This window comes from Oncorhynchus kisutch, linkage group LG17 (genome assembly GCF_002021735.2).
Source record: "Oncorhynchus kisutch isolate 150728-3 linkage group LG17, Okis_V2, whole genome shotgun sequence".
Classification (NCBI taxonomy): domain Eukaryota; kingdom Metazoa; phylum Chordata; class Actinopteri; order Salmoniformes; family Salmonidae; genus Oncorhynchus; species Oncorhynchus kisutch.
The window spans coordinates 24,019,976-24,044,957 of record NC_034190.2 but is presented as its reverse complement, the minus strand read 5'-3'; the positions used below and the strand labels follow the sequence as shown (position 1 = coordinate 24,044,957).

At 47.1% G+C, this 24,982-nt stretch overlaps 1 protein-coding gene across 4 annotated transcripts in view; it reads right to left on the bottom strand.

Moving 5' to 3' along the window:
• Positions 1-1,605: 1,605 nt before the first annotated feature.
• LOC109907364 (PHD finger protein 14-like) overlaps positions 1,606-24,982 on the bottom strand; it is a 114,320-nt gene continuing 90,943 nt past the window's right edge. For all 4 annotated transcript variants that reach the window (XM_031793394.1, XM_031793396.1, XM_031793395.1 and 1 more), the window contains one exon: positions 1,606-3,004. In XM_031793394.1, the coding sequence (XP_031649254.1) occupies positions 2,921-3,004 (84 nt within the window). In that variant the 3' untranslated portion in view covers positions 1,606-2,920. The remainder of the gene's footprint in view (positions 3,005-24,982) is intronic.

The following is a 24,982-nucleotide window of genomic DNA, read 5'->3' as shown; positions in this document are numbered from 1 at the left end:
CATCAACTATCATCAACTATTCTCATGGCTTGCTAGAGCATTGTGAATTGTGTTGGTGCAGTGGTCTAAGTAGTGCCCTCTTACTCTGAGCATCACGAGTTTGTGCCCAGTGCTGGGCAATCATTTATTCTATTCTTTGTGAGCACCGAGGAAGACATATATTCAGGGGCGCAAGTTTGGTTTAAGAAACTGCGGGAACATAATTATACATTTTATTTTTATCCAGTCCGATAAACACACGACTGCTCGGAGGTGTCCGCATGGTCCTAAATCACACTGTTGCCTTGTTTTGTATCACATTCCAATGATAAAACTGTGGGGACCAAAAGGCAATTTCAGAATTTGTTGGGGAGGGGCATTCCTCCCCCCATTCCCAGTGAAAGTTGCACCCCTGCATATATCGTTGTTCTCAGGACCTTTTCAAATGTCTGAAATCCGCCATCTATGTATGGCCACACATAGAGAAACATTAATACATGAGTGCTTTGTTCATTCTTCTCTTTTGCTCTAGACAGCTGGCTGTTGATCTGTATAAGGACTTTTAAGACCTGTGCTGCGACTGTAGATAGGAGTGTAGTTGAGATATTGGCGGGGCACGCACACAGATTGGCGGAGCAAGAGGCGACGGAGCGGGCCACTGTCATTAACGTGCCCATCGCTGTTATTGCAGGCCTAATGACATCCTTCTCAGACGGCATGCTGGGAAAACGGAGGCGGGAGGCCCGGCTCTATCGTCTGCCGGCACCAGCCGCCCCTCCCATCAAAGAGCATTGTAACATGTCTCTTCCTTTTCCTGAACGAGGGACACACACACACTCTTCTCTCTCTTTTCCTCCCACAAAAAGGAGAGACACAGGCCCTCCAGATAATGTCTTTCACGGTTCAGCGGCTGTACAGGGGTTTCCTCCTGCCTCCCTGACATGGGAAAATGAATAGTTCCTTTTTGAAACAAATTGGCATTACACCCCTCAATGAATTAATGCCTGGATGCTTCTCCCCGCCTTGACATGGGGGATGGCGACAGGGGTTTGTGAGGCCATAAAATATAAAGATCCATCTGACAGCGTTTCATTTTTCAATCTTTTTGTATATGAATGTGTGTGAGAGGGACAGAGAAGCAGACAGAAAGGAGAAAAGAAAGAGAGACTGAAGGAAGGAAGAGGAAGAGTGTGCGTTTGTGTATAAATGTTCGGAGGATTGTAAAGATAAGCATGAGTGTGTGTGGAGCACCGCCCCCTACTAGTGCTGGCACATGACTGCAGTTTAAATGGGGCTGAGTCCTTTGTGAGGATAAATAATATAGAGCAACACATTATGACCCAAGGAACACAGAGGAGTCACTGTGCTGTCTCTGGTCCTATGCAACACTCCATTACTGTAGGCTAGGATCTAGCATGGATCCCAAATGGCACCCTATTCCCTATATATATTTAATGTAAAATGATCAAGCAGAATGGTTGCAATTTCCTTTCTCATTTTTATGACTGCAGTTGACCCAGACTGCCGTTGTCCCAAAGCTTTGTATAAGGAGGGTTCTTTTTGGATGTTGACAAAGTCAAATTGAATGAATGTCATAGAGACAGAGACGATATTAAAACCATAATATATTTGTGGAAATGAAGTTAATTGGCATTTAAACATTTCCAAAGTATCTAAATACATACTCTTGGCAAATGCATATCCCCCCCAGGAAAAAAAAAACCTTTTCCTTGATGCGTTCATGTTAAATCAATTAGTTTCCTTTGACTTGTAGAGCGGCCACAAACAAAGAGGATCGCTGACGTCAAATGGATTGTGCTACCAACAGGCCACATCATGTGTATAAGGTTACTGACATGTCAGACAGTATGAACATAAATGCATACAAATATAAAACTAGACCAAATAGCACCAAAACAAATGTGATACAAGACCTGTACGACAAAACTATTTCAATTCAACGGTGATGAGAGATTGTATAAGAAATACTTGACACCACTGAATACTCGACATACAGTGTATGTAAGCCGGGCGGAAAATATAGACAGATCCCAGATCTGTTGGTGCTGTGCAGCCAACTCTAATGCAGCCAACTCTTCTTGTTTGTGACAGCACAAACAGATCTGGGAACAGACTACTGAGAACATCATACTGTATTCTGATTAGTGTATGAAAATCGATCTGAGGGAAAAAGTTTGGTTGGTCAAGTTCATAAAAACATCAAGCAGGTACATATCCTTTAACAGTCTGACTGGACTGGTCCCACCAAACCACTTTCCCTGGGTTTTATATTTATTTGATTTCATCTCTGCTGCAAATTAAATCCAGGATGGATGCCCCTGAATACACAAATCTATTACTGGGCCCCACTGAATGAAAACCTTCTCTGTCAGAATACATTGATGTGCTTTTTCATTAAGTTCTTATATACAAACCATAGAAAACCATTTTAGAATATATAACCTACAATAGATTCTAGATTGTATATTTATATGATAAAACCTACATATCAGTGACATCTCCAGTTACCATAGCGAGTGTGAGGGTTCAGCCCTGTCCCGTTTGAAAATACATACTATTCCCTCTAAAAGATAACCAAATGCATTCTGTTCTCTAAAATATACTGTTCCTCTGGCTACAAAACTAATGTGGGTAGTACCTCTGTGCTCTGCCCCATATCTTACTGAAGAGAAAAGATGAGTTAGCATGGTCCCAGATCTGTTTGGGCCATCTTGTGGTTGTGTAGTTATTAGCTGCAAGAAAGCACAAACAGATCTGGGACCAGGCTAGAGATGAGCAGTAATAGCAGTAAAACGGTGAGACACTGCAGACTGTCCTGTTTGCTACAGATCTTTCAAGCGGAATTGACGACACGGACCATCCGGTGACCACTAACATTTGATCATTGTGCTCAAGATATGGTAAAACTGTTGTTTTTGTTTCAGTTGGGAATTTCGGTTGGGAATTTGTGCTCTGACTTTTCCTCTTGGACAGAATCGTCCTCTTCGTCCTCCTCATGTTCCTCCTGAAACATAAAACAACATATAAATCGGATCAACACAGAATATTCAGGTACTGTATTTTCCTCACCTGGGTCCCCAAAATGGGTCTGTAGAAGGTGAAACATATCAAAGTCCTTTAGACCATAGTTGGACAAATCACATCCTAACCCACAACCACAAATTAGATGTTTAGAAAGGTCTGTCAAAATACCAACAGGGATAAGTAGTTAGTGTTGGTAGGTTAGTGTTGTGCCGGTGTTAGTTAGTGGTGACTTCCCTGCTAACAACATTGCTCAGCAGCCATTTCCTATTAAAACATAGAGCTGTAGAGAGGCTGGGCCCAGAGGGGGCAGGCGACAGCAGCAACAGTGACTAAACGACTCTGACAGATGCAATTATCTCCATCTCTAGAGGTTAATATACACACTGAGTTAGAACCACATCTACACACTATACACACTGTTAGAAACAGCAGGCCTTTACATCCACACCAAGAATCTACACTAGGCCTACACCTCATGTAGGTCTGTCCATCTGCACGTTCGTGTGTATGTACAGTGGGGTAAAAAAGTATTTAGTCAGCCACCAATTGTGCAAGTTCTCCCACTTAAAAAGATGAGAGAGGCCTGTAATTTTCATCATAGGTACACTTCAACTATGACAGACGAAATGAGAAAAAAAAATCCAGAAAATCGCATTATAGGATTTTTAATGAAGTTATTTGCAAATTATGGTGGAAAATAGTATTTGGTCACCTACAAACAAGCAAGATTTCTGGCTCTCACAGACCTGTAACTTCTTCTTTAAGAGGCTCCTCTGTCCTCCACTCGTTACCTGTGTTAATGGCACCTGTTTGAACTTGTTATCAGTATAAAAGACACCTGTCCACAACCTCAAACAGTCACACTCCAAACTCCACTATGGCCAAGACCAAAGAGCTGTCAAAGGACACCAGAAACAAAATTGTAGACCTGCACCAGGCTGGGAAGACTGAATCTGCAATAGGTAAGCAGCTTGGTTTGAAGAAATCAACTGTGGGAGCAATTATTAGACCACTGATAATCTGATAAACACTGATATTCTCCCTCGATCTGGGCAAGATCTCACCCCATGGGGTCAAAATGATCACAAGAACGGTGAGCAAAAATCCCAGAAGCACACGGGGGGACCTAGTGAATGACCTGCAGAGAGCTGGGACCAAAGTAACAAAGCCTACCATCAGCAACACACTACGCCGCCAGGGACTCAAATCCTGCAGTGCCAGACTGAAGTTTGCTAGAATGCATTTGGATGATCCAGAAGAAGATTGGGAGAATGTCATATGGTCAGATGAAACCAAAATATAACCTTTTGGTAAAAACTCAACTCGTCGTGTTTGGAGGACAAAGAATACTGTGAAGCATGGGGGTGGGTGGAAACATCATGCTTTGGGGCTGTTTTTCTGCAAAGGGACCAGGACGACTGATCCGTGTAAAGGAAAGAATGAATGGGGCCATGTATCGTGAGATTTTGAGTGAAAACCTCCTTCCATCAGCAAGGGCATTGAAGATGAAACGTGGCTAGGTCTTTCAGCATGACAATGATCCCAAACACACCGCCCGGGCAACGAAGGAGTGGCTTCGTAAGAAGCATTTCAAGGTCCTGGAGTGGCCTAGCCAGTCTCCAGATCTCAACCCCATAGAAAATCTTTGGAGGGAGTTGAAAGTTCGTGTTGCCCAGCAACAGCCCCAAAACATCACTGCTCTAGAGATCTGCATGGAGGAATGGGCCAAAATACCAGCAACAGTGTGTGAAAAACTTGTGAAGACTTACAGAAAACATTTGACCTCTGTCATTGTTATATACCCTTTGTTGGCAAAGTATTGAGATAAACTTTTGTTGTTGACCAAATACTTATTTTCCACCATCATTTGCAAATGGGGCGAAGGTTCACCTTCCAACAAGACAATGACCCTAAGCACACAGCCAAGACGACACATGAGGGCTTTGGGACAAGTCTCTGAATGTCCCTGAGAGGCCCAGACAGAGCCGGACTTGAACCCAATTGAACATCTCTAGACAGACCTGAAAATAGCTGTGCAGCGATGCTCCCCATCCAAAATGACAGAGCTTGAGAGGATCTGCAGAGAAGAATACAGGTGTGCCTGTATTAGGGTCATTGTCTTGTTGGAAGGTGAACCTTCACCCCAGTCTGAGGTCCTGAGCGCTCTGGAGCACGTTTTCATCAAGGATCTCTCTGTACTTATCTCTGTTCATCTTTCCCTCGATCCTGACTAGTCTGACTAGTCTCCGCAGCGGAAAGACATCCCCACAACATGATGCTGTTACCACCATGCTTCACCATAGGGATGGTGCCAGGTTTCCTCCAGGCGTGATGCTTGGCATTCAGACCAAAGAGTTCCATCTTGGTTTCATCAGACCAGAGAATCTTGTTTCTCATGGTCTGAGAGTCCTTTAGGTGCCTTTCGGCAATTCTGTGGTAGCCATGCTGGTTAAGTGTGCCTTGAATTCTAAATACAGTGCCTTGCGAAAGTATTCGGCCCCCTTGAACTTTGCGACCTTTTGCCACATTTCAGGCTTCAAACATAAAGATATAAAACTGTATTTTTTTGTGAAGAATCAACAACAAGTGGGACACAATCATGAAGTGGAACGACATTTATTGGATATTTCAAACTTTTTTAACAAATCAAAAACTGAAAAATTGGGCGTGCAAAATTATTCAGCCCCTTTACTTTCAGTGCAGCAAACTCTCTCCAGAAGTTCAGTGAGGATCTCTGAATGATCCAATGTTGACCTAAATGACTAATGATGATAAATACAATCCACCTGTGTGTAATCAAGTCTCCGTATAAATGCACCTGCACTGTGATAGTCTCAGAGGTCCGTTAAAAGCACAGAGAGCATCATGAAGAACAAGGAACACACCAGGCAGGTCCGAGATACTGTTGTGAAGAAGTTTAAAGCCGGATTTGGATACAAAAAGATTTCCCAAGCTTTAAACATCCCAAGGAGCACTGTGCAAGCGATAATATTGAAATGGAAGGAGTATCAGACCACTGCAAATCTACCAAGACCTGGCCGTCCCTCTAAACATTCAGCTCATACAAGGAGAAGACTGATCAGAGATGCAGCCAAGAGGCCCATGATCACTCTGGATGAACTGCAGAGATCTACAGCTGAGGTGGGAGACTCTGTCCATAGGACAACAATCAGTCGTATATTGCACAAATCTGGCCTTTATGGAAGAGTGGCAAGAAATAAGCCATTTCTTAAAGATATCCATAAAAAGTGTTGTTTAAAGTTTGCCACAAGCCACCTGGGAGACACACCAAACATGTGGAAGAAGGTGCTCTGGTCAGATGAAACCAAAATTGAACTTTTTGGCAACAATGCAAAACGTTATGTTTGGCATAAAAGCAACACAGCTCATCACCTTGAACACACCATCCCCACTGTCAAACATGGTGGTGGCAGCATCATGGTTTGGGCCTGCTTTTCTTCAGCAGGGACAGGGAAGATGGTTAAAATTGATGGGAAGATGGATGGATGGAGCCAAATACAGGACCATTCTGGAAGAAAACCTGATGGAGTCTGCAAAAGACCTGAGACTGGGACGGAGATTTGTCTTCCAACAATACAATGATCCAAAACATAAAGCAAAATCTACAATGGAATGGTAAAAAAATAAACATATCCAGGTGTTAGAATGGCCAAGTCAAAGTCCAGACCTGAATCCAATCGAGAATCTGTGGAAAGAACTGAAAACTGCTGTTCACAAATGCTCTCCATCCAACCTCACTGAGCTCGAGCTGTTTTGCAAGGAGGAATGGGAAAACATTTCAGTCTCTCGATGTGCAAAACTGATAGAGACATACCCCAAGCGACTTACAGCTGTAATCGCAGCAAAAGGTGGCGCTACAAAGTATTACCTTAAGGGGGCTGAATCATTTTGCACGCCCAATTTTTCAGTTTTTGCTTCGTTAAAAAAGTTTGAAATATCCAATAAATGTCGTTCCACTTCATGATTGTGTCCCACTTGTTGTTGATTCTTCACAAAAAATACAGTTTTATATCTTTATGTTTGAAGCCTGAAATGTGGCAAAAGGTCGCAAAGTTCAAGGGGGCCGAATACTTTCGCAAGGCACTGTAAATCACAGACAGTGTCACCAGCAAAGCACCCCCAACACCATCACACCTTCTCCCCCATGCTTCACAGTGGGAACCCCACATGCGGGGATCATCCGTTCACCTACTCTGCGTCTCACAAAGACACGGAGGTTGGAACCAAAAATTTGAAATTTAGAATCATCAGACCTAAGGACAGATTTCCACTGGTCTACTGTCCATTGCTTGTGTTTCTTGGCCCAAGCAAGTCTCTTCTTATTATTATTAGTGTCCTTTAGTAGTGGTTTCATTGCAGCAATTCAACCATGAAGGCCTGATTCACACAGTCTCCTCTGAACAGTCGTGGTTGAGATGTGTCTGTTACTTGTCTGTTATCTGAGATGCAATTAACTCTAATGAACTTATCCTCTGCAGCAGAGGTAACTCTGGGTCTTGCTTTCCTGTGGCGGTCCTCATTAGAGACAGTTTCATCATAGCGCTTGATGGTTTTTGTGACTGCACTTGAAGAAACTTTCAAAGTTCATTAAATTTGCCAGATTGACTGACCTTCATGTCTTAAATTAATGATGGACTGTCATTTCTCTTTGCTTATTTGAGCTGTTCTTGCCATAATATGGACTTAGTCTTTTACCAAATAGGGCTATCTTCTGTATACCCCCTACCTTGTCACAACACAACTGATGGCTCAAACGCATTAAGAAGAACAGGTGTGCCTTGTTAAAAGTTAATTTGTGGAAAGACATTCCACAAATTAACTTTTAACAAGGCACACCTGTTCATTTAAATGCATTCCAGGTGATTACCTCATGAAGCTGGTTGAGAGAATGCCAAGAGTGTTTAAAGCTGTCATCAAGGCAAAGGGTGGCTACTTTGAAGAATCTCAAATATTAAATATATTTAGATTTATTTAACACTTTTTTGCTTACTACTTGATTCCATATGTGTTATTTCATAGTTTTGATGTCTTCACTATTATTCTACTATGTAGAAAATAGTAAAAAATAAAGAAAAACCATTGAATGAGAAGGTGTGTCCAAACTTTTGAATGGTACTGGATATATATATTTTCTTTCTAAGATGCACATTCTCTCCTCTCCTCAGTTCCTGAATTCATGTGCTGCTGCTGTAGGGAGGGGGGCATTGTCTAGGCAACTGAAGACTGGTTTGCTACAACACCTTGCTTGTTTCAGCAAGGAGCAACAAAGTTTGGACTCAACCTCACGAATGCCCGGCCGTTCAGTAATCTGTTCGTTCCACAAAAAAACCATTGTTATGACGGTTATTTTGTTTTTATGAGTCTTCATCCATAACCCTATTTCCTATGGTATTTATTATAACACAAGAGCATCTCCCAAACCTCCCAAGTGCATTTCAACAGCAGCTAATTGGGCAAATTGAGTATCTAAACATCAAGCCCCCTCCCACCCAGGTATTCAGAGTATCTCTCGCCACATACAGTATCTAAGGATGCGTCCCAAATGACACCCTTTCACCTATCTAGTACACTACTTTTGGCCAGAGCACTATGGGCCCTCCCTATTGGCCCGGTGAATAGGGTTAACTGGGACTAGGGTGCCAATTGGGACGCAGTCTAACTACGTAGCAGGATCCCCCAGGCTTGTTAACTATAAGACAGTAACTGTGGAGTCATAAATCAACCAGGGGCCAGAGTTTAGTTCTGGTTCATATATCACCCTGTAACTCACACAAACCTTGTCTGTGTCTGCACCTCTCTGGACACACTTTTGATATGCAGCCTGCCCCTGGTGAAAAATGCCTTACTTTTTCCTGAACTCAGGATACTTCTCTACTTCCCTCCTCCGCCCGGTCCTTGTGGGCCGATATAAATCTATCGTTGCCGGGGATGACATGTTGTGAACCCCGGCCGCCGTACATATCGGCCTGTGCCATCCACCAAATCTCTCTGACAAGCCTGCCAATTTTCCAATTACCTGTGGTACCATTCACTATCACATCCCCAGGCAGATCTCTCTCTCCCTCCCTCTTTCTCCTTCCTTGATGTAGTGTCTGTCCCTGGAGAGAAGGGGGAGAGGAGACACCCCTGTTCCTGGCCTCTTGGGGACTGATTTGCAGGGCCTGCTGCTAATCTCCTCCTCTCCCCTCCATCCACCTCCCTCCCAGGAGTATGACGACACTACACAATATACACTGAAGGAGCTAAGGAGAGAGATGACCAATAGAAACATAGAAACGTGCTGATATGATCATTACTATCACTGCTGTGGGATTCATTAGAGACGCCATTGGAAATGGAGGACATGAACAATGACAAGTAACTAACCACAACTCTATGCTGTGGTGTACCCTTTCCATTATGACCACGGCCATTAGATCTGGCACCAGGCTAGGAGAAACCCTGGGCCTGTTCCGTAACAGAAACAGGAGAGTGAGATAGTGGGTCCAGCCTTGTGTCAGGGTCCCTGACAGACAGAGTGATATTTGCTCTGTGAGGAGCAGAATGGAGAGGCAGAGAGCCACCAGAAAGATGTCTCAGAGGGCCTGGCGAAAGGGAGAGAGCAGTGGAGGAAGAGGGATAAGAGGGAGAAACTGACAGGCTCTGGCATATCTCCATCCCTCCCCTCTGGAAGAGAGGTAGGGGGAGATGGGGATGGAGGGGATGGGGGAAAGAGAGAGACAGGAAGGGAGAGCTCTCCATGGGTCCCCAGCCCTCTGGCACCAGCAGCATATACAGATGATAATGAAATGCCATACTTTTTATTCTAATTGAGTTTGGTGTTCTTAAAGGGCATGCAGAGCCTGTCGTCCACCGCGCTCCTGTTTTCTCACACACTGCTACTGCTGCTCTCAACATGTGAGTCTGGAAGGAGTGGAGGAGGAGAAGAGAGAAGGTGGGTAGAGAGGAGGGGGAGAGAGAGAAACAGGGAGACTACTCCCCCCACACAGGAGAAGGAGAGGAGGAGGAGAGGAAAGAACGAGGGTAGAGAGGAGGGGAAGAGAGAGAAACAGGGAGACTACTCCCCCCACAAGGAGAGCAAGGAGGAGAGGGGGAGGAGGGGGAGAGCGAAGAGAGGACAGAAGTGAACCCTAGGTGGCAACAAAGGCTCATGGAGCTGCTAATGTGCGTGAGGCTGAGACCCCCGCTGCCTGGTAGGAAGAACGACATTGCTCTAAAAGACGAGTGAAGCACCCCCCTCCTCCCTCCCTCCCTCCCTCCCTCCCTCCCGCCCACACACGCCATGCAGGCAACTTCATAAAGCGGGATTAAAAATAATGCTGTAAAAGAAAATGTAAATGTCCAACGCTGCATGTCTCATTCTTTAATGAGCTTTAGTACTGGTCCTTTATCAAGCCGGCGCAGTCCTCAAAAGAATTAGCAGCTAATTAGTATGACTTATTTTCCTTATCGTGTTTTCTGCTTTTATTGTATTTAGTAGTGTGGTTGTCTGTGTGTGTGTGTGTGTGTGTGGTGGAGGAAGCAGTGCTATGTACTGGGTTTCTTTGATAGGTGCTGCTGGGTGGTTCTGGGGGGTTCACAGCATCCCAGCAAGGTATTGATGCTCCTAGAGCCACATGAAAACACCCACAGTGTGAACAACATTAAAGCACACAAATAACTACCGATCAAAACACCTCATGTGACCCAAACTAAAGACCAAAAAAGAGCACACACAGACAGACACTGGTGTGAAGCCCTGTGTGTATTCATAGTCATCCAACATTATCTTTTCATAAAGATGTTTAGTCATTTTGAAAGGGACAGATTCAATTCCAATGGCACAAAACAAATGGATTAAGCCAATTAAGAGTTGTGTCTGTGTGAAGAGCTGTGTGCCTGTGTGTGAAGTTGTGTGTCTGTGTGTGAAGAGGCGTGTGTCTGTGTGAAGAGCTGTGTGCCTGTGTGTGAAGAGCTGTGTGCCTGTGTGTGAAGAGTCGTGTGTCTGTGTGAAGAGCTGTGTGTCTGTGTGTGAAGAGCTGTGTGTCTGTGTGAAGAGTCGTGTGTCTGTGTGAAGAGCTGTGTGTCTGTGTGTGAAGTTGTGTGTCTGTGTGAAGAGTCGTGTGTCTGTGTGAAGAGTCGTGTGTCTGTGTGAAGAGTCGTGTGTCTGTGTGAAGAGCTGTGTGAAGAGCTGTGTGCCTGTGTGTGAAGTTGTGTGTCTGTGTGAAGAGTCGTGTGTCTGTGTGAAGAGTCGTGTGTCTGTGTGAAGTTGTGTGTCTGTGTGAAGAGCTGTGTGTGTGTGTGTATGAGAGTGGGAGGTTATGAGCGTGAATGTGTGTGTGTGTGTGCACTGGTGTGTTTTAAAGCCTCTTTTGCCATTCAGGTGAGGACACAATAGCATTGGTTGGGTCATAAACAGTCGCTTCATTAGCTTGCTCAGACTGTGCGTTACGCGCTACATTTAACCCCCTCTCACTCACACTCCGCCTCTTCTCCTCTCTCCCCTCCTCTACCTCGCTCTTCTCTTCTCCGGTCCTCTTCTCCCTCACTTTTCCCTCCCCTCTCCTCTCTTCCCTACTCTTCTCCCTCTCATAATGTCTTCCTCTCCATTTCTCCCTACACACCACCGCCCAGCCAAACCAGTTACCAGAAAGCAGCACAATTACATTTCATGACTGGGCATATTTGTGATTCCCATTTCATTTATTACAAAGGGCATTCATTAATCTCCCTTCTTTTCCGAGAAGTGGAATTTCATTTTAGTGAGCCGTGACAGATACTGAGGTGAGCCTACCAGGCCAGGTCTAATTTAATCAGAGGTAAAATGCACAAGCGGGAGGTTTTTTATCCTCTGTTTGATAAGCGCTGATGCTCACAGGGAAAGTATATGGTGGCGGTGGGAAGAGAAGTCATTTCTCTCTGTTTCCAATTTCAACCATTTAAAAAGTGGCACGGAATCATAAATAGTGGCTAAAGTGCTTGGTAGGAATCTGCAGGCCAAATTGGCCCAAGTGCCTCCTCCATTATCTCTGAGTGCTGGAGAGGAGAAACAAATCAGGAACTAATAAAAACAACAGAAACATCAAAGAAGCGGAACATGAGGGACCAGAGGACAAGCCAATGAGAAGCCTGGCAGCTTGAGAGATTGTTGACTGCTGAATGTGGCTATGAATGACTGGAAAGAGCACTAAGATGCATTCCAATAATCTCTTCTTTCTCTTGTGCACTTGTTCACTTCCCTCCACGTATTTGACAGGAAATGACTGTCGCAAGTAGTGAACACGTCAGGAGGAATGATTCATTATTGGGAAATACGCCTAGAGAGGTAATATATGGTGATTAAACTACAGGACTCTACACTAAAGAGGTTGACTGGTCTGTTGACTGGTCATCTAACTACAGGACACATGAGAGGTACTGTACTGTTGACTGGTCATCTAACTACAGGACACATGAGAGGTACTGTACTGTTGACTGGTCATCTAACTACAGGACACATGAGAGGTACTGTACTGTTGACTGGTCATCTAACTACAGGACACATGAGAGGTACTGTACTGTTGACTGGTCATCTAACTACAGGACACATGAGAGGTACTGTACTGTTGACTGGTCATCTAACTACAGGACACTAGAGAGAGGTACTGTACTGTTGACCGGTCATCTAACTACAGGACACTAGAGAGAGGTACTGTACTGTTGACTGGTCATCTAACTACAGGACACTAGAGAGGTACTGTAATGTTGACTGGTAATCTAACTACAGGACACTAGAGAGAGGTACTGTACTGTTGACTGGTCATCTAACTACAGGACACTAGAGAGGTAATGTACTGTTGACCGGTTATCTAACTACAGGACACTACACTAGAGAGGTACTGTACTGTTGACTGGTCATCTAACTACAGGACACTAGAGATGTACTGTACTGTTGACTGGTCATCTAACTACAGGAAGATACAGTACAGAGTCATTGCCGCCGAAATGAAGTGGGGGCCTGTAGGTCTAGTTGGGGCAGACTATTATATTATGACATGAGGGTACAGTCTCTCTCTCTCTCTAGACTATTATATTATGACATGAGAGTACAGTCTCTCTCTCTCTCTCTCTAGACTATTATAGTATGACATGAGAGTACAGTCTCTCTCTCTCTAGACTATTATATTATTGACATGAGAGTACAGTCTCTCTCTCTCGCTCTCTAGACTATTCTATTATGGACATGAGAGTACAGTCTCTCTCTCTAGACTATTATATTGTGGACATGAGAGTAGTCTCTCTCTCTCTCTCTAGACTATTATATTATGGACATGAGAGTACAGTCTCTCTCTCTCTCTAGACTATTATATTATGGACATGAGAGTACAGTCTCTCTCTCTAGACTATTATATTATGGACATGAGAGTACAGTCTCTCTCTCTAGACTATTCTATTATGGACATGAGAGCACAGTCTCTCTCTCTCTCGCTCTCTCTCTAGACTATTATATTATTGACATGAGAGTACAGTCTCTCTCTCTCGCTCTCTAGACTATTCTATTATGGACATGAGAGTACAGTCTCTCTCTCTCTCTAGACTATTATATTATGGACATGAGAGTACAGTCTCTCTCTCTCTCTAGACTATTATATTATGGACATGAGAGTACAGTCTCTCTCTCTCTCTCTCTCTCTCTCTCTAGACTATTATATTGTGGACATGAGAGTACAGTCTCTCTCTCTAGACTATTATATTATGGACATGAGAGTACAGTCTCTCTCTCTCTCTCTAGACTATTATATTATGGACATGAGAGTACAGTCTCTCTCTCTCTCTCTCTCTCTAGACTATTCTATTATGGACATGAGAGTACAGTCTCTCTCTCTCTCTCTAGACTATTATATTATGGACATGAGAGTACAGTCTCTCTCTCTCTCTCTCTCTCTCTCTCTCTCTAGACTATTATATTGTGGACATGAGAGTACAGTCTCTCTCTCTAGACTATTATATTATGGACATGAGAGTACAGTCTCTCTCTCTCTCTCTAGACTATTATATTATGGACATGAGAGTACAGTCTCTCTCTCTCTCTCTCTCTCTAGACTATTCTATTATGGACATGAGAGTACAGTCTCTCTCTCTCTCTCTAGACTATTATATTATGGACATGAGAGTACAGTCTCTCTCTCTCTCTCTCTAGACTATTATATTATGGACATGAGAGTACAGTCTCTCTCTCTATCTCTCTCTAGACTATTATATTATGGACATGAGAGTACAGTCTCTCTCTCTCTCTCTAGACTATTATATTATGGACATGAGAGTACAGTCTCTCTCTCTCTCTAGACTATTATATTATGGACATGAGAGTACAGTCTCTCTCTCTCTAGACTATTCTATTATGGACATGAGAGCACAGTCTCTCTCTCCCTCTCTCTAGACTATTATATTATGGACATGAGAGTACAGTCTCTCTCTCTAGACTATTATATTATGGACATGAGAGCACAGTCTCTCTCTCTCTCTAGACTATTATATTATAACATGAGTGTACAGTCTCGCTCTCTCTAGACTATTATATTATAACATGAGAGTACAGTCTCTCTCTCTCTAGACTATTATATTATAACATGAGAGTACAGTCTCTCTCTCTCTAGACTATTATATTATAACATGAGAGTAAAATACAGACTTTTATGAAGGGGAAGATACAGTATACAGGAGGCCCTCTCTCTCCCCTGATCCACATTAGTGTGATTCATGGCATTGATGAGACACACTCCTCCACCCAAGTTAGACCCCCTCTCCATTTAAAACAATTCCATTTAAACCACGTTGGACAAACAGCCATCAAACTCAAAGTAATTTAAGAAATGTAATGAAATACACAAGAGGCCCAGTTAGATCTAGCCAATGGACCTTAGTTGCATCAACATCAGGTGTGTGTACATAGGGATACTCAATGTCACCGTTGTGTTGCTGATAAGTTAGCTCTATTAATAATGCATTGTCTGTCTGGGAAGCTACAGATGCTGGAGAGGGAGCGAGGGAGAGAAGGAGAGAGAAGGGGGAGAGAGAAGGAGAGAGAAGGGGGAGAGAGAAGGAGGAGAGAGCGAGAGAGACACAGAGAGAGAGAGAGATACTTGGGAGAGAGAGAGAGAGATGCTGGGAGGAAGGGAGGGAGAGAAGGAGAGAGAAGGGGAGAGAGAGAGAGAGACAAATACTTGGGAGAGGTGCTGGGAGGAAGGGAGGGAGAGAAGGAGAGCGCGAGAGAGAAGGGGGGACAGAGAGATAGAGAGAGATGCTTGGGTAAGAGGGAGAGACAGAGAGATGCTGGGAGGAAGGGAGGGAGAGAAGTAGGGAGAGAGGGAGATGCTGGGAGGAAGGGAGGGAGAGAAGTAGGGAGAGACAGAGAGATGCTGGGAGGAAGGGAGGGAGAGAAGTAGGGAGAGACAGAGAGATGCTGGGAGGAAGGGAGGGAGAGAAGTAGGAAGAGACTCTAGCTATTCTCCTGCAGTCTTCTTGTCATCTGGAGGGTTGACATAACTTTTTCTCCAAACCAATTCCTCCACACTTTGTCTTTTATTTTATTTTTTAACCCATTTTTCTCCCCAATTTCGTGATATCCAATTGGTAGCTGCAACTGCCGTACGGACTCGGGAGAGGCGAAGGTCGAGAGCCGTGCGTCTTCTGAAACATGACCCCGCCACACTGCTTCTTGACACACTGCTTGCTTAACTCGGAAGTCAGCCGCACCAATGTGTCAGAGGAAACACTATACACCTGGCGACCGTGTCAGCGTGCACTGCGCCCGGCCTGCCACAGTCGCTAGACTGTATTTGCTCAGCCATATAAAAGATGCTGAGCCCAAACACTCGTGATTGTTCCTACTTTACCTTTACGTGTCCTGGTCATAAATGTTGTAGCCACAAAATGTTTGTTTTTGATTTTCACTTGCAATTAAATCTGGCCACGTTTGAAAAAGGCCATTATCAAAAGATGACCTGAACTCACCTAATGCCCTAAGACCATTGCTTTACTTCCACCAACAACAAAACGGCATCGCAAAGAGGTTATAAGCTACATCAGCAGGTCTCAGAGAGTGGTGGCATGTGCAATATTTTCTGTCTTTGTGTCTGCTGCTCCCACAGTCTTCATAGAGTACACATCCAGGATGTAGTGGAGGTGGTCCTGGGAGCTGAGTACACATCCAGGATGTAGTGGAGGTGGTCCTGGGAGCTGGGTACACATCCAGGATGTAGTGGAGGTGGCCCTGAGAGCTGAGTACACATCCAGTATGTAGTGGTGGTGGTCCTGGGAGCTGAGTACACATCCAGTATGTAGTGGAGATGGTCCTGGGACACTGAGTACACATCCAGGATGTAGTGGAAGTGGTCCTGGGAGCTGAGTACACATCCAGGATGTAGTGGAGGTGGTCCTGGGAGCTGAGTACACATCCAGTATGTAGTGGAGCTGGTCCTGGGAGCTGAATACACATCCAGTATGTAGTGGAGCTGGTCCTGAGAGTTGAGTACACATCCAGTATGTAGTGGAGCTGGTCCTGGGAGCTGAGTACACATCCAGTATGTAGTGCAGCTGGTCCTGGGAGCTGAGTACACATCCAGTATGTAGTGGAGCTGGTCCTGGGAGCTGGATACACATCCAGTATGTAGTGGAGCTGGTCCTGAGAGTTTAGTACACATCCAGTATGTGGTGGAGCTGGTCCTGGGAGCTGAGTACACATCCAGTATGTAGTGCAGCTGGTCCTGGGAGCTGAGTACACATCCAGTATGTAGTGGAGCTGGTCCTGGGAGCTGAATACACATCCAGTATGTAGTGGAGCTGGTCCTGAGAGTTTAGTACACATCCAGTATGTGGTGGAGCTGGTCCTGGGAGCTGAGTACACATCCAGTATGTAGTGGAGCTGGTCCTGAGAGTTTAGTACACATCCAGTATGTAGTGGAGCTGGTCCTGGGAGCTGAGTACACATCCAGTATGCCGTGGAGCTGGTCCTGGGAGCTGAGTACACATCCAGTATGTAGTGGAGCTGGTCCTGGGAGCTGAGTACACATCCAGTATGTAGTGGAGCTGGTCCTGGGAGCTGAGTACACATCCAGTATGTAGTGGAGCTAGTCCTGGGAGCTGAGTACACATCCAGTATGTAGTGGAGCTGGTCCTGGGAGCTGAGTACACATCCAGTATGTAGTGGAGCAAGTCCTGGGAGCTGAGTACACATCCAGTATGTAGTGGAGCTGGTCCTGGGAGCTGAGAACACATCCAGTATGTAGTGGAGCTGGTCCTGGGAGCTGAGTACACATCCAGTATGTAGTGCAGCTGGTCCTGGGAGCTGAGTACACATCCAGTATGTAGTGGAGCTGGTCCTGGGAGCTGAGAACACATCCAGTATGTAGTGGAGCTGGTCCTGGGAGCTGAGTACACATCCAGTATGTAGTGGAGCTGGTCCTGGGAGCTGAGAACACATCCAGTATGTAGTGGAGCTGGTCCTGGGAGCTGAGTACACATCCAGTATGTAGTGGAGCTGGTCCTGGGAGCTGAGTACACATCCAGTATGTAGTGGAGCTGGTCCTGGGAGCTGAGTACACATCCAGTATGTAGTGGAGCTGAGTACACATCCAGTATGTAGTGGAGCTGGTCCTGGGAGCTGAGTACACATCCAGTATGTAGTGGAGCTGGTCCTGGGAGCTGAGTACACATCTAGTATGTAGTGGAGCAGGTCCTGGGAGCTGAGTACACATCCAGTATGTAGTGGAGCTGGTCCTGGGAGCTGAGTACACATCCAGTATGTAGTGGAGCTGGTCCTGGGAGCTGAGTACACATCCAGTATGTAGTGGAGCTGGTCCTGGGAGCTGAGTACACATCCAGTATGTAGTGGAGCTGGTCCTGGGAGCTGAGTACACATCCAGTATGTAGTGGAGCTGGTCCTGAGAGTTTAGTACACATCCAGTATGTAGTGGAGCTGGTCCTGGGAGCTGAGTACACATCCAGCATGTAGTGGAGCTGGTCCTGGGAGCTGAGTACACATCCAGTATGTAGTGGAGCTGGTCCTGGGAGCTGAGTACACATCCAGTATGTAGTGGAGCTGGCCCTGGGAGCTGAGTACACATCCAGTATGTAGTGGAGCTGGTCCTGGGAGCTGAGTACACATCCAGTATGTAGTGGAGCTGGCCCTGGGAGCTGAGTACACATCCAGTATGTAGTGGAGCTGGTCCTGGGAGATGAGTGCACATCCAGTATGTAGTGGAGCTGGTCCTGGGAGCTGAGTACACATCCAGTATGTAGTGGAGCTGGTCCTGGGAGCTGAATACACATCCAGTATGTAGTGGAGCTGGTCCTGGGAGCTGAATACACATCCAGTATGTAGTGGAGCTGGTCCTGAGAGTTGAGTACACATCCAGTATGTAGTGGAGCTGGTCCTGGGAGCTGAGTACACATCCAGTATGTAGTGCAGCTGGTCCTGGGAGCTGAGTACACATCCAGTATGTAGTGGAGCTGGTCCTGGGAGCTGGATACACATCCAGTATGTAGTGGAGCTGGTCCTGAGAGTTTAGTACACATCCAGTATGTGGTGGAGCTGGTCCTGGGAGCTGAGTACACATCCAGTATGTAGTGCAGCTGGTCCTGGGAGCTGAGTACACATCCAGTATGTAGTGGAGCTGGTCCTGGGAGCTGAATACACATCCAGTATGTAGTGGAGCTGGTCCTGAGAGTTTAGTACACATCCAGTATGTGGTGGAGCTGGTCCTGGGAGCTGAGTACACATCCAGTATGTAGTGGAGCTGGTCCTGAGAGTTTAGTACACATCCAGTATGTAGTGGAGCTGGTCCTGGGAGCTGAGTACACATCCAGTATGCCGTGGAGCTGGTCCTGGGAGCTGAGTACACATCCAGTATGTAGTGGAGCTGGTCCTGGGAGCTGAGTACACATCCAGTATGTAGTGGAGCTGGTCCTGGGAGCTGAGTACACATCCAGTATGTAGTGGAGCTAGTCCTGGGAGCTGAGTACACATCCAGTATGTAGTGGAGCTGGTCCTGGGAGCTGAGTACACATCCAGTATGTAGTGGAGCAAGTCCTGGGAGCTGAGTACACATCCAGTATGTAGTGGAGCTGGTCCTGGGAGCTGAGAACACATCCAGTATGTAGTGGAGCTGGTCCTGGGAGCTGAGTACACATCCAGTATGTAGTGCAGCTGGTCCTGGGAGCTGAGTACACATCCAGTATGTAGTGGAGCTGGTCCTGGGAGCTGAGAACACATCCAGTATGTAGTGGAGCTGGTCCTGGGAGCTGAGTACACATCCAGTATGTAGTGGAGCTGGTCCTGGGAGCTGAGAACACATCCAGTATGTAGTGGAGCTGGTCCTGGGAGCTGAGTACACATCCAGTATGTAGTGGAGCTGGTCCTGGGAGCTGAGTACACATCCAGTATGTAGTGGAGCTGGTCCTGGGAGCTGAGTACACATCCAGTATGTAGTGGAGCTGAGTACACATCCAGTATGTAGTGGAGCTGGTCCTGGGAGCTGAGTACACATCCAGTATGTAGTGGAGCTGGTCCTGGGAGCTGAGTACACATCTAGTATTTAGTGGAGCAGGTCCTGGGAGCTGAGTACACATCCAGTATGTAGTGGAGCTGGTCCTGGGAGCTGAGTACACATCCAGTATGTAGTGGAGCTGGTCCTGGGAGCTGAGTACACATCCAGTATGTAGTGGAGCTGGTCCTGGGAGCTGAGTACACATCCAGTATGTAGTGGAGCTGGTCCTGGGAGCTGAGTACACATCCAGTATGTAGTGGAGCTGGTCCTGAGAGTTTAGTACACATCCAGTATGTAGTGGAGCTGGTCCTGGGAGCTGAGTACACATCCAGCATGTAGTGGAGCTGGTCCTGGGAGCTGAGTACACATCCAGTATGTAGTGGAGCTGGTCCTGGGAGCTGAGTACACATCCAGTATGTAGTGGAGCTGGCCCTGGGAGCTGAGTACACATCCAGTATGTAGTGGAGCTGGTCCTGGGAGCTGAGTACACATCCAGTATGTAGTGGAGCTGGCCCTGGGAGCTGAGTACACATCCAGTATGTAGTGGAGCTGGTCCTGGGAGATGAGTGCACATCCAGTATGTAGTGGAGCTGGTCCTGGGAGCTGAGTACACATCCAGTATGTAGTGGAGCTGGTCCCGGGAGCTGAGTACACATCCAGTATGTAGTGGAGCTGGTCCTGGGAGCTGAGTACACATAAAGTATGTAGTGCAGCTGGTCCTGGGAGCTGAGTACACATCCAGTATGTAGTGGAGCTGGTCCTGGGAGCTGAGTACACATCCAGTATGTAGTGGAGCTGGTCCTGAGAGTTGAGTACACATCCAGTATGTAGTGGAGCTGGTCCTGGGAGCTGAGTACATATCCAGTATATAGTGGAGCTGGTCCTGGGAGCTGAGTACACATCCAGTATGTAGTGGAGCTGGTCCTGGGAGCTGAGTACACATCCAGTATGTAGTGCAGCTGGTCCTGGGAGCTGAGTACACATCCAGTATGTAGTGGAGCTGGTCCTGGGAGCTGAGTACACATCCAGTATGTAGTGGAGCTGGTCCTGGGAGCTGAGTACACATCCAGTATGTAGTGGAGCTGGTCCTGGGAGCTGAGTACACATCCAGTATGTAGTGGAGCTGGCCTGGGAGCTGAGTACACATCCATTATGTAGTGGAGCTGGTCCTGGGAGCTGAGTACACATCCAGGATGTAGTGGAGGTGGTCCTGGGAGCTGAGTACACATCCAGTATGTAGTGGAGCTGGTCCTGGGAGCTGAATACACATCCAGTATGTAGTGGAGCTGGTCCTGAGAGTTGAGTACACATCCAGTATGTAGTGGAGCTGGTCCTGGGAGCTGAGTACACATCCAGTATGTAGTGCAGCTGGTCCTGGGAGCTGAGTACACATCCAGTATGTAGTGGAGCTGGTCCTGGGAGCTGGATACACATCCAGTATGTAGTGGAGCTGGTCCTGAGAGTTTAGTACACATCCAGTATGTGGTGGAGCTGGTCCTGGGAGCTGAGTACACATCCAGTATGTAGTGCAGCTGGTCCTGGGAGCTGAGTACACATCCAGTATGTAGTGGAGCTGGTCCTGGGAGCTGAATACACATCCAGTATGTAGTGGAGCTGGTCCTGAGAGTTTAGTACACATCCAGTATGTGGTGGAGCTGGTCCTGGGAGCTGAGTACACATCCAGTATGTAGTGGAGCTGGTCCTGAGAGTTTAGTACACATCCAGTATGTAGTGGAGCTGGTCCTGGGAGCTGAGTACACATCCAGTATGCCGTGGAGCTGGTCCTGGGAGCTGAGTACACATCCAGTATGTAGTGGAGCTGGTCCTGGGAGCTGAGTACACATCCAGTATGTAGTGGAGCTGGTCCTGGGAGCTGAGTACACATCCAGTATGTAGTGGAGCTAGTCCTGGGAGCTGAGTACACATCCAGTATGTAGTGGAGCTGGTCCTGGGAGCTGAGTACACATCCAGTATGTAGTGGAGCAAGTCCTGGGAGCTGAGTACACATCCAGTATGTAGTGGAGCTGGTGCTGGGAGCTGAGAACACATCCAGTATGTAGTGGAGCTGGTCCTGGGAGCTGAGTACACATCCAGTATGTAGTGCAGCTGGTCCTGGGAGCTGAGTACACATCCAGTATGTAGTGGAGCTGGTCCTGGGAGCTGAGAACACATCCAGTATGTAGTGGAGCTGGTCCTGGGAGCTGAGTACACATCCAGTATGTAGTGGAACTGGTCCTGGGAGCTGAGTACACATCCAGTATGTAGTGGAGCTGGTCCTGGGAGCTGAGTACACATCCAGTATGTAGTGGAGCTGGTCCTGGGAGCTGAGTACACATCCAGTATGTAGTGGAGCTGAGTACACATCCAGTATGTAGTGGAGCTGGTCCTGGGAGCTGAGTACACATCCAGTATGTAGTGGAGCTGGTCCTGGGAGCTGAGTACACATCTAGTATGTAGTGGAGCAGGTCCTGGGAGCTGAGTACACATCCAGTATGTAGTGGAGCTGGTCCTGGTAGCTGAGTACACATCCAGTATGTAGTGGAGCTGGTCCTGGGAGCTGAGTACACATCCAGTATGTAGTGGAGCTGGTCCTGGGAGCTGAGTACACATCCAGTATGTAGTGGAGCTGGTCCTGGGAGCTGAGTACACATCCAGTATGTAGTGGAGCTGGTCCTGAGAGTTTAGTACACATCCAGTATGTAGTGGAGCTGGTCCTGGGAGCTGAGTACACATCCAGTATGTAGTGGAGCTGGTCCTGGGAGCTGAGTACACATCCAGTATGTAGTGGAGCTGGTCCTGGGAGCTGAGTACACATCCAGTATGTAGTGGAGCTGGTCCTGGGAGCTGAGTACACATCCAGTATGTAGTGGAGCTGGTCCTGGGAGCTGAGTACACATCCAGTATGTAGTGGAGCTGAGTACACATCCAGTATGTAGTGGAGCTGGTCCTGGGAGCTGAGTACACATCCAGTATGTAGTGGAGCTGGTCCTGGGAGCTGAGTACACATCTAGTATTTAGTGGAGCAGGTCCTGGGAGCTGAGTACACATCCAGTATGTAGTGGAGCTGGTCCTGGGAGCTGAGTACACATCCAGTATGTAGTGGAGCTGGTCCTGGGAGCTGAGTACACATCCAGTATGTAGTGGAGCTGGTCCTGGGAGCTGAGTACACATCCAGTATGTAGTGGAGCTGGTCCTGGGAGCTGAGTACACATCCAGTATGTAGTGGAGCTGGTCCTGAGAGTTTAGTACACATCCAGTATGTAGTGGAGCTGGTCCTGGGAGCTGAGTACACATCCAGCATGTAGTGGAGCTGGTCCTGGGAGCTGAGTACACATCCAGTATGTAGTGGAGCTGGTCCTGGGAGCTGAGTACACATCCAGTATGTAGTGGAGCTGGCCCTGGGAGCTGAGTACACATCCAGTATGTAGTGGAGCTGGTCCTGGGAGCTGAGTACACATCCAGTATGTAGTGGAGCTGGCCCTGGGAGCTGAGTACACATCCAGTATGTAGTGGAGCTGGTCCTGGGAGATGAGTGCACATCCAGTATGTAGTGGAGCTGGTCCTGGGAGCTGAGTACACATCCAGTATGTAGTGGAGCTGGTCCTGGGAGCTGAGTACACATCCAGTATGTAGTGGAGCTGGTCCTGGGAGCTGAGTACACATAAAGTATGTAGTGCAGCTGGTCCTGGGAGCTGAGTACACATCCAGTATGTAGTGGAGCTGGTCCTGGGAGCTGAGTACACATCCAGTATGTAGTGGAGCTGGTCCTGAGAGTTGAGTACACATCCAGTATGTAGTGGAGCTGGTCCTGGGAGCTGAGTACATATCCAGTATATAGTGGAGCTGGTCCTGGGAGCTGAGTACACATCCAGTATGTAGTGGAGCTGGTCCTGGGAGCTGAGTACACATCCAGTATGTAGTGCAGCTGGTCCTGGGAGCTGAGTACACATCCAGTATGTAGTGGAGCTGGTCCTGGGAGCTGAGTACACATCCAGTATGTAGTGGAGCTGGTCCTGGGAGCTGAGTACACATCCAGTATGTAGTGGAGCTGGTCCTGGGAGCTGAGTACACATCCAGTATGTAGTGGAGCTGGCCTGGGAGCTGAGTACACATCCATTATGTAGTGGAGCTGGTCCTGGGAGCTGAGTACACATCCAGGATGTAGTGGAGGTGGTCCTGGGAGCTGAGTACACATCCAGTATGTAGTGGAGCTGGTCCTGGGAGCTGAATACACATCCAGTATGTAGTGGAGCTGGTCCTGAGAGTTGAGTACACATCCAGTATGTAGTGGAGCTGGTCCTGGGAGCTGAGTACACATCCAGTATGTAGTGCAGCTGGTCCTGGGAGCTGAGTACACATCCAGTATGTAGTGGAGCTGGTCCTGGGAGCTGGATACACATCCAGTATGTAGTGGAGCTGGTCCTGAGAGTTTAGTACACATCCAGTATGTGGTGGAGCTGGTCCTGGGAGCTGAGTACACATCCAGTATGTAGTGCAGCTGGTCCTGGGAGCTGAGTACACATCCAGTATGTAGTGGAGCTGGTCCTGGGAGCTGAATACACATCCAGTATGTAGTGGAGCTGGTCCTGAGAGTTTAGTACACATCCAGTATGTGGTGGAGCTGGTCCTGGGAGCTGAGTACACATCCAGTATGTAGTGGAGCTGGTCCTGAGAGTTTAGTACACATCCAGTATGTAGTGGAGCTGGTCCTGGGAGCTGAGTACACATCCAGTATGCCGTGGAGCTGGTCCTGGGAGCTGAGTACACATCCAGTATGTAGTGGAGCTGGTCCTGGGAGCTGAGTACACATCCAGTATGTAGTGGAGCTGGTCCTGGGAGCTGAGTACACATCCAGTATGTAGTGGAGCTAGTCCTGGGAGCTGAGTACACATCCAGTATGTAGTGGAGCTGGTCCTGGGAGCTGAGTACACATCCAGTATGTAGTGGAGCAAGTCCTGGGAGCTGAGTACACATCCAGTATGTAGTGGAGCTGGTCCTGGGAGCTGAGAACACATCCAGTATGTAGTGGAGCTGGTCCTGGGAGCTGAGTACACATCCAGTATGTAGTGCAGCTGGTCCTGGGAGCTGAGTACACATCCAGTATGTAGTGGAGCTGGTCCTGAGAGTTTAGTACACATCCAGTATGTAGTGGAGCTGGTCCTGGGAGCTGAGTACACATCCAGCATGTAGTGGAGCTGGTCCTGGGAGCTGAGTACACATCCAGTATGTAGTGGAGCTGGTCCTGGGAGCTGAGTACACATCCAGTATGTAGTGGAGCTGGCCCTGGGAGCTGAGTACACATCCACTATGTAGTGGAGCTGGTCCTGGGAGCTGAGTACACATCCAGTATGTAGTGGAGCTGGCCCTGGGAGCTGAGTACACATCCAGTATGTAGTGGAGCTGGTCCTGGGAGATGAGTGCACATCCAGTAT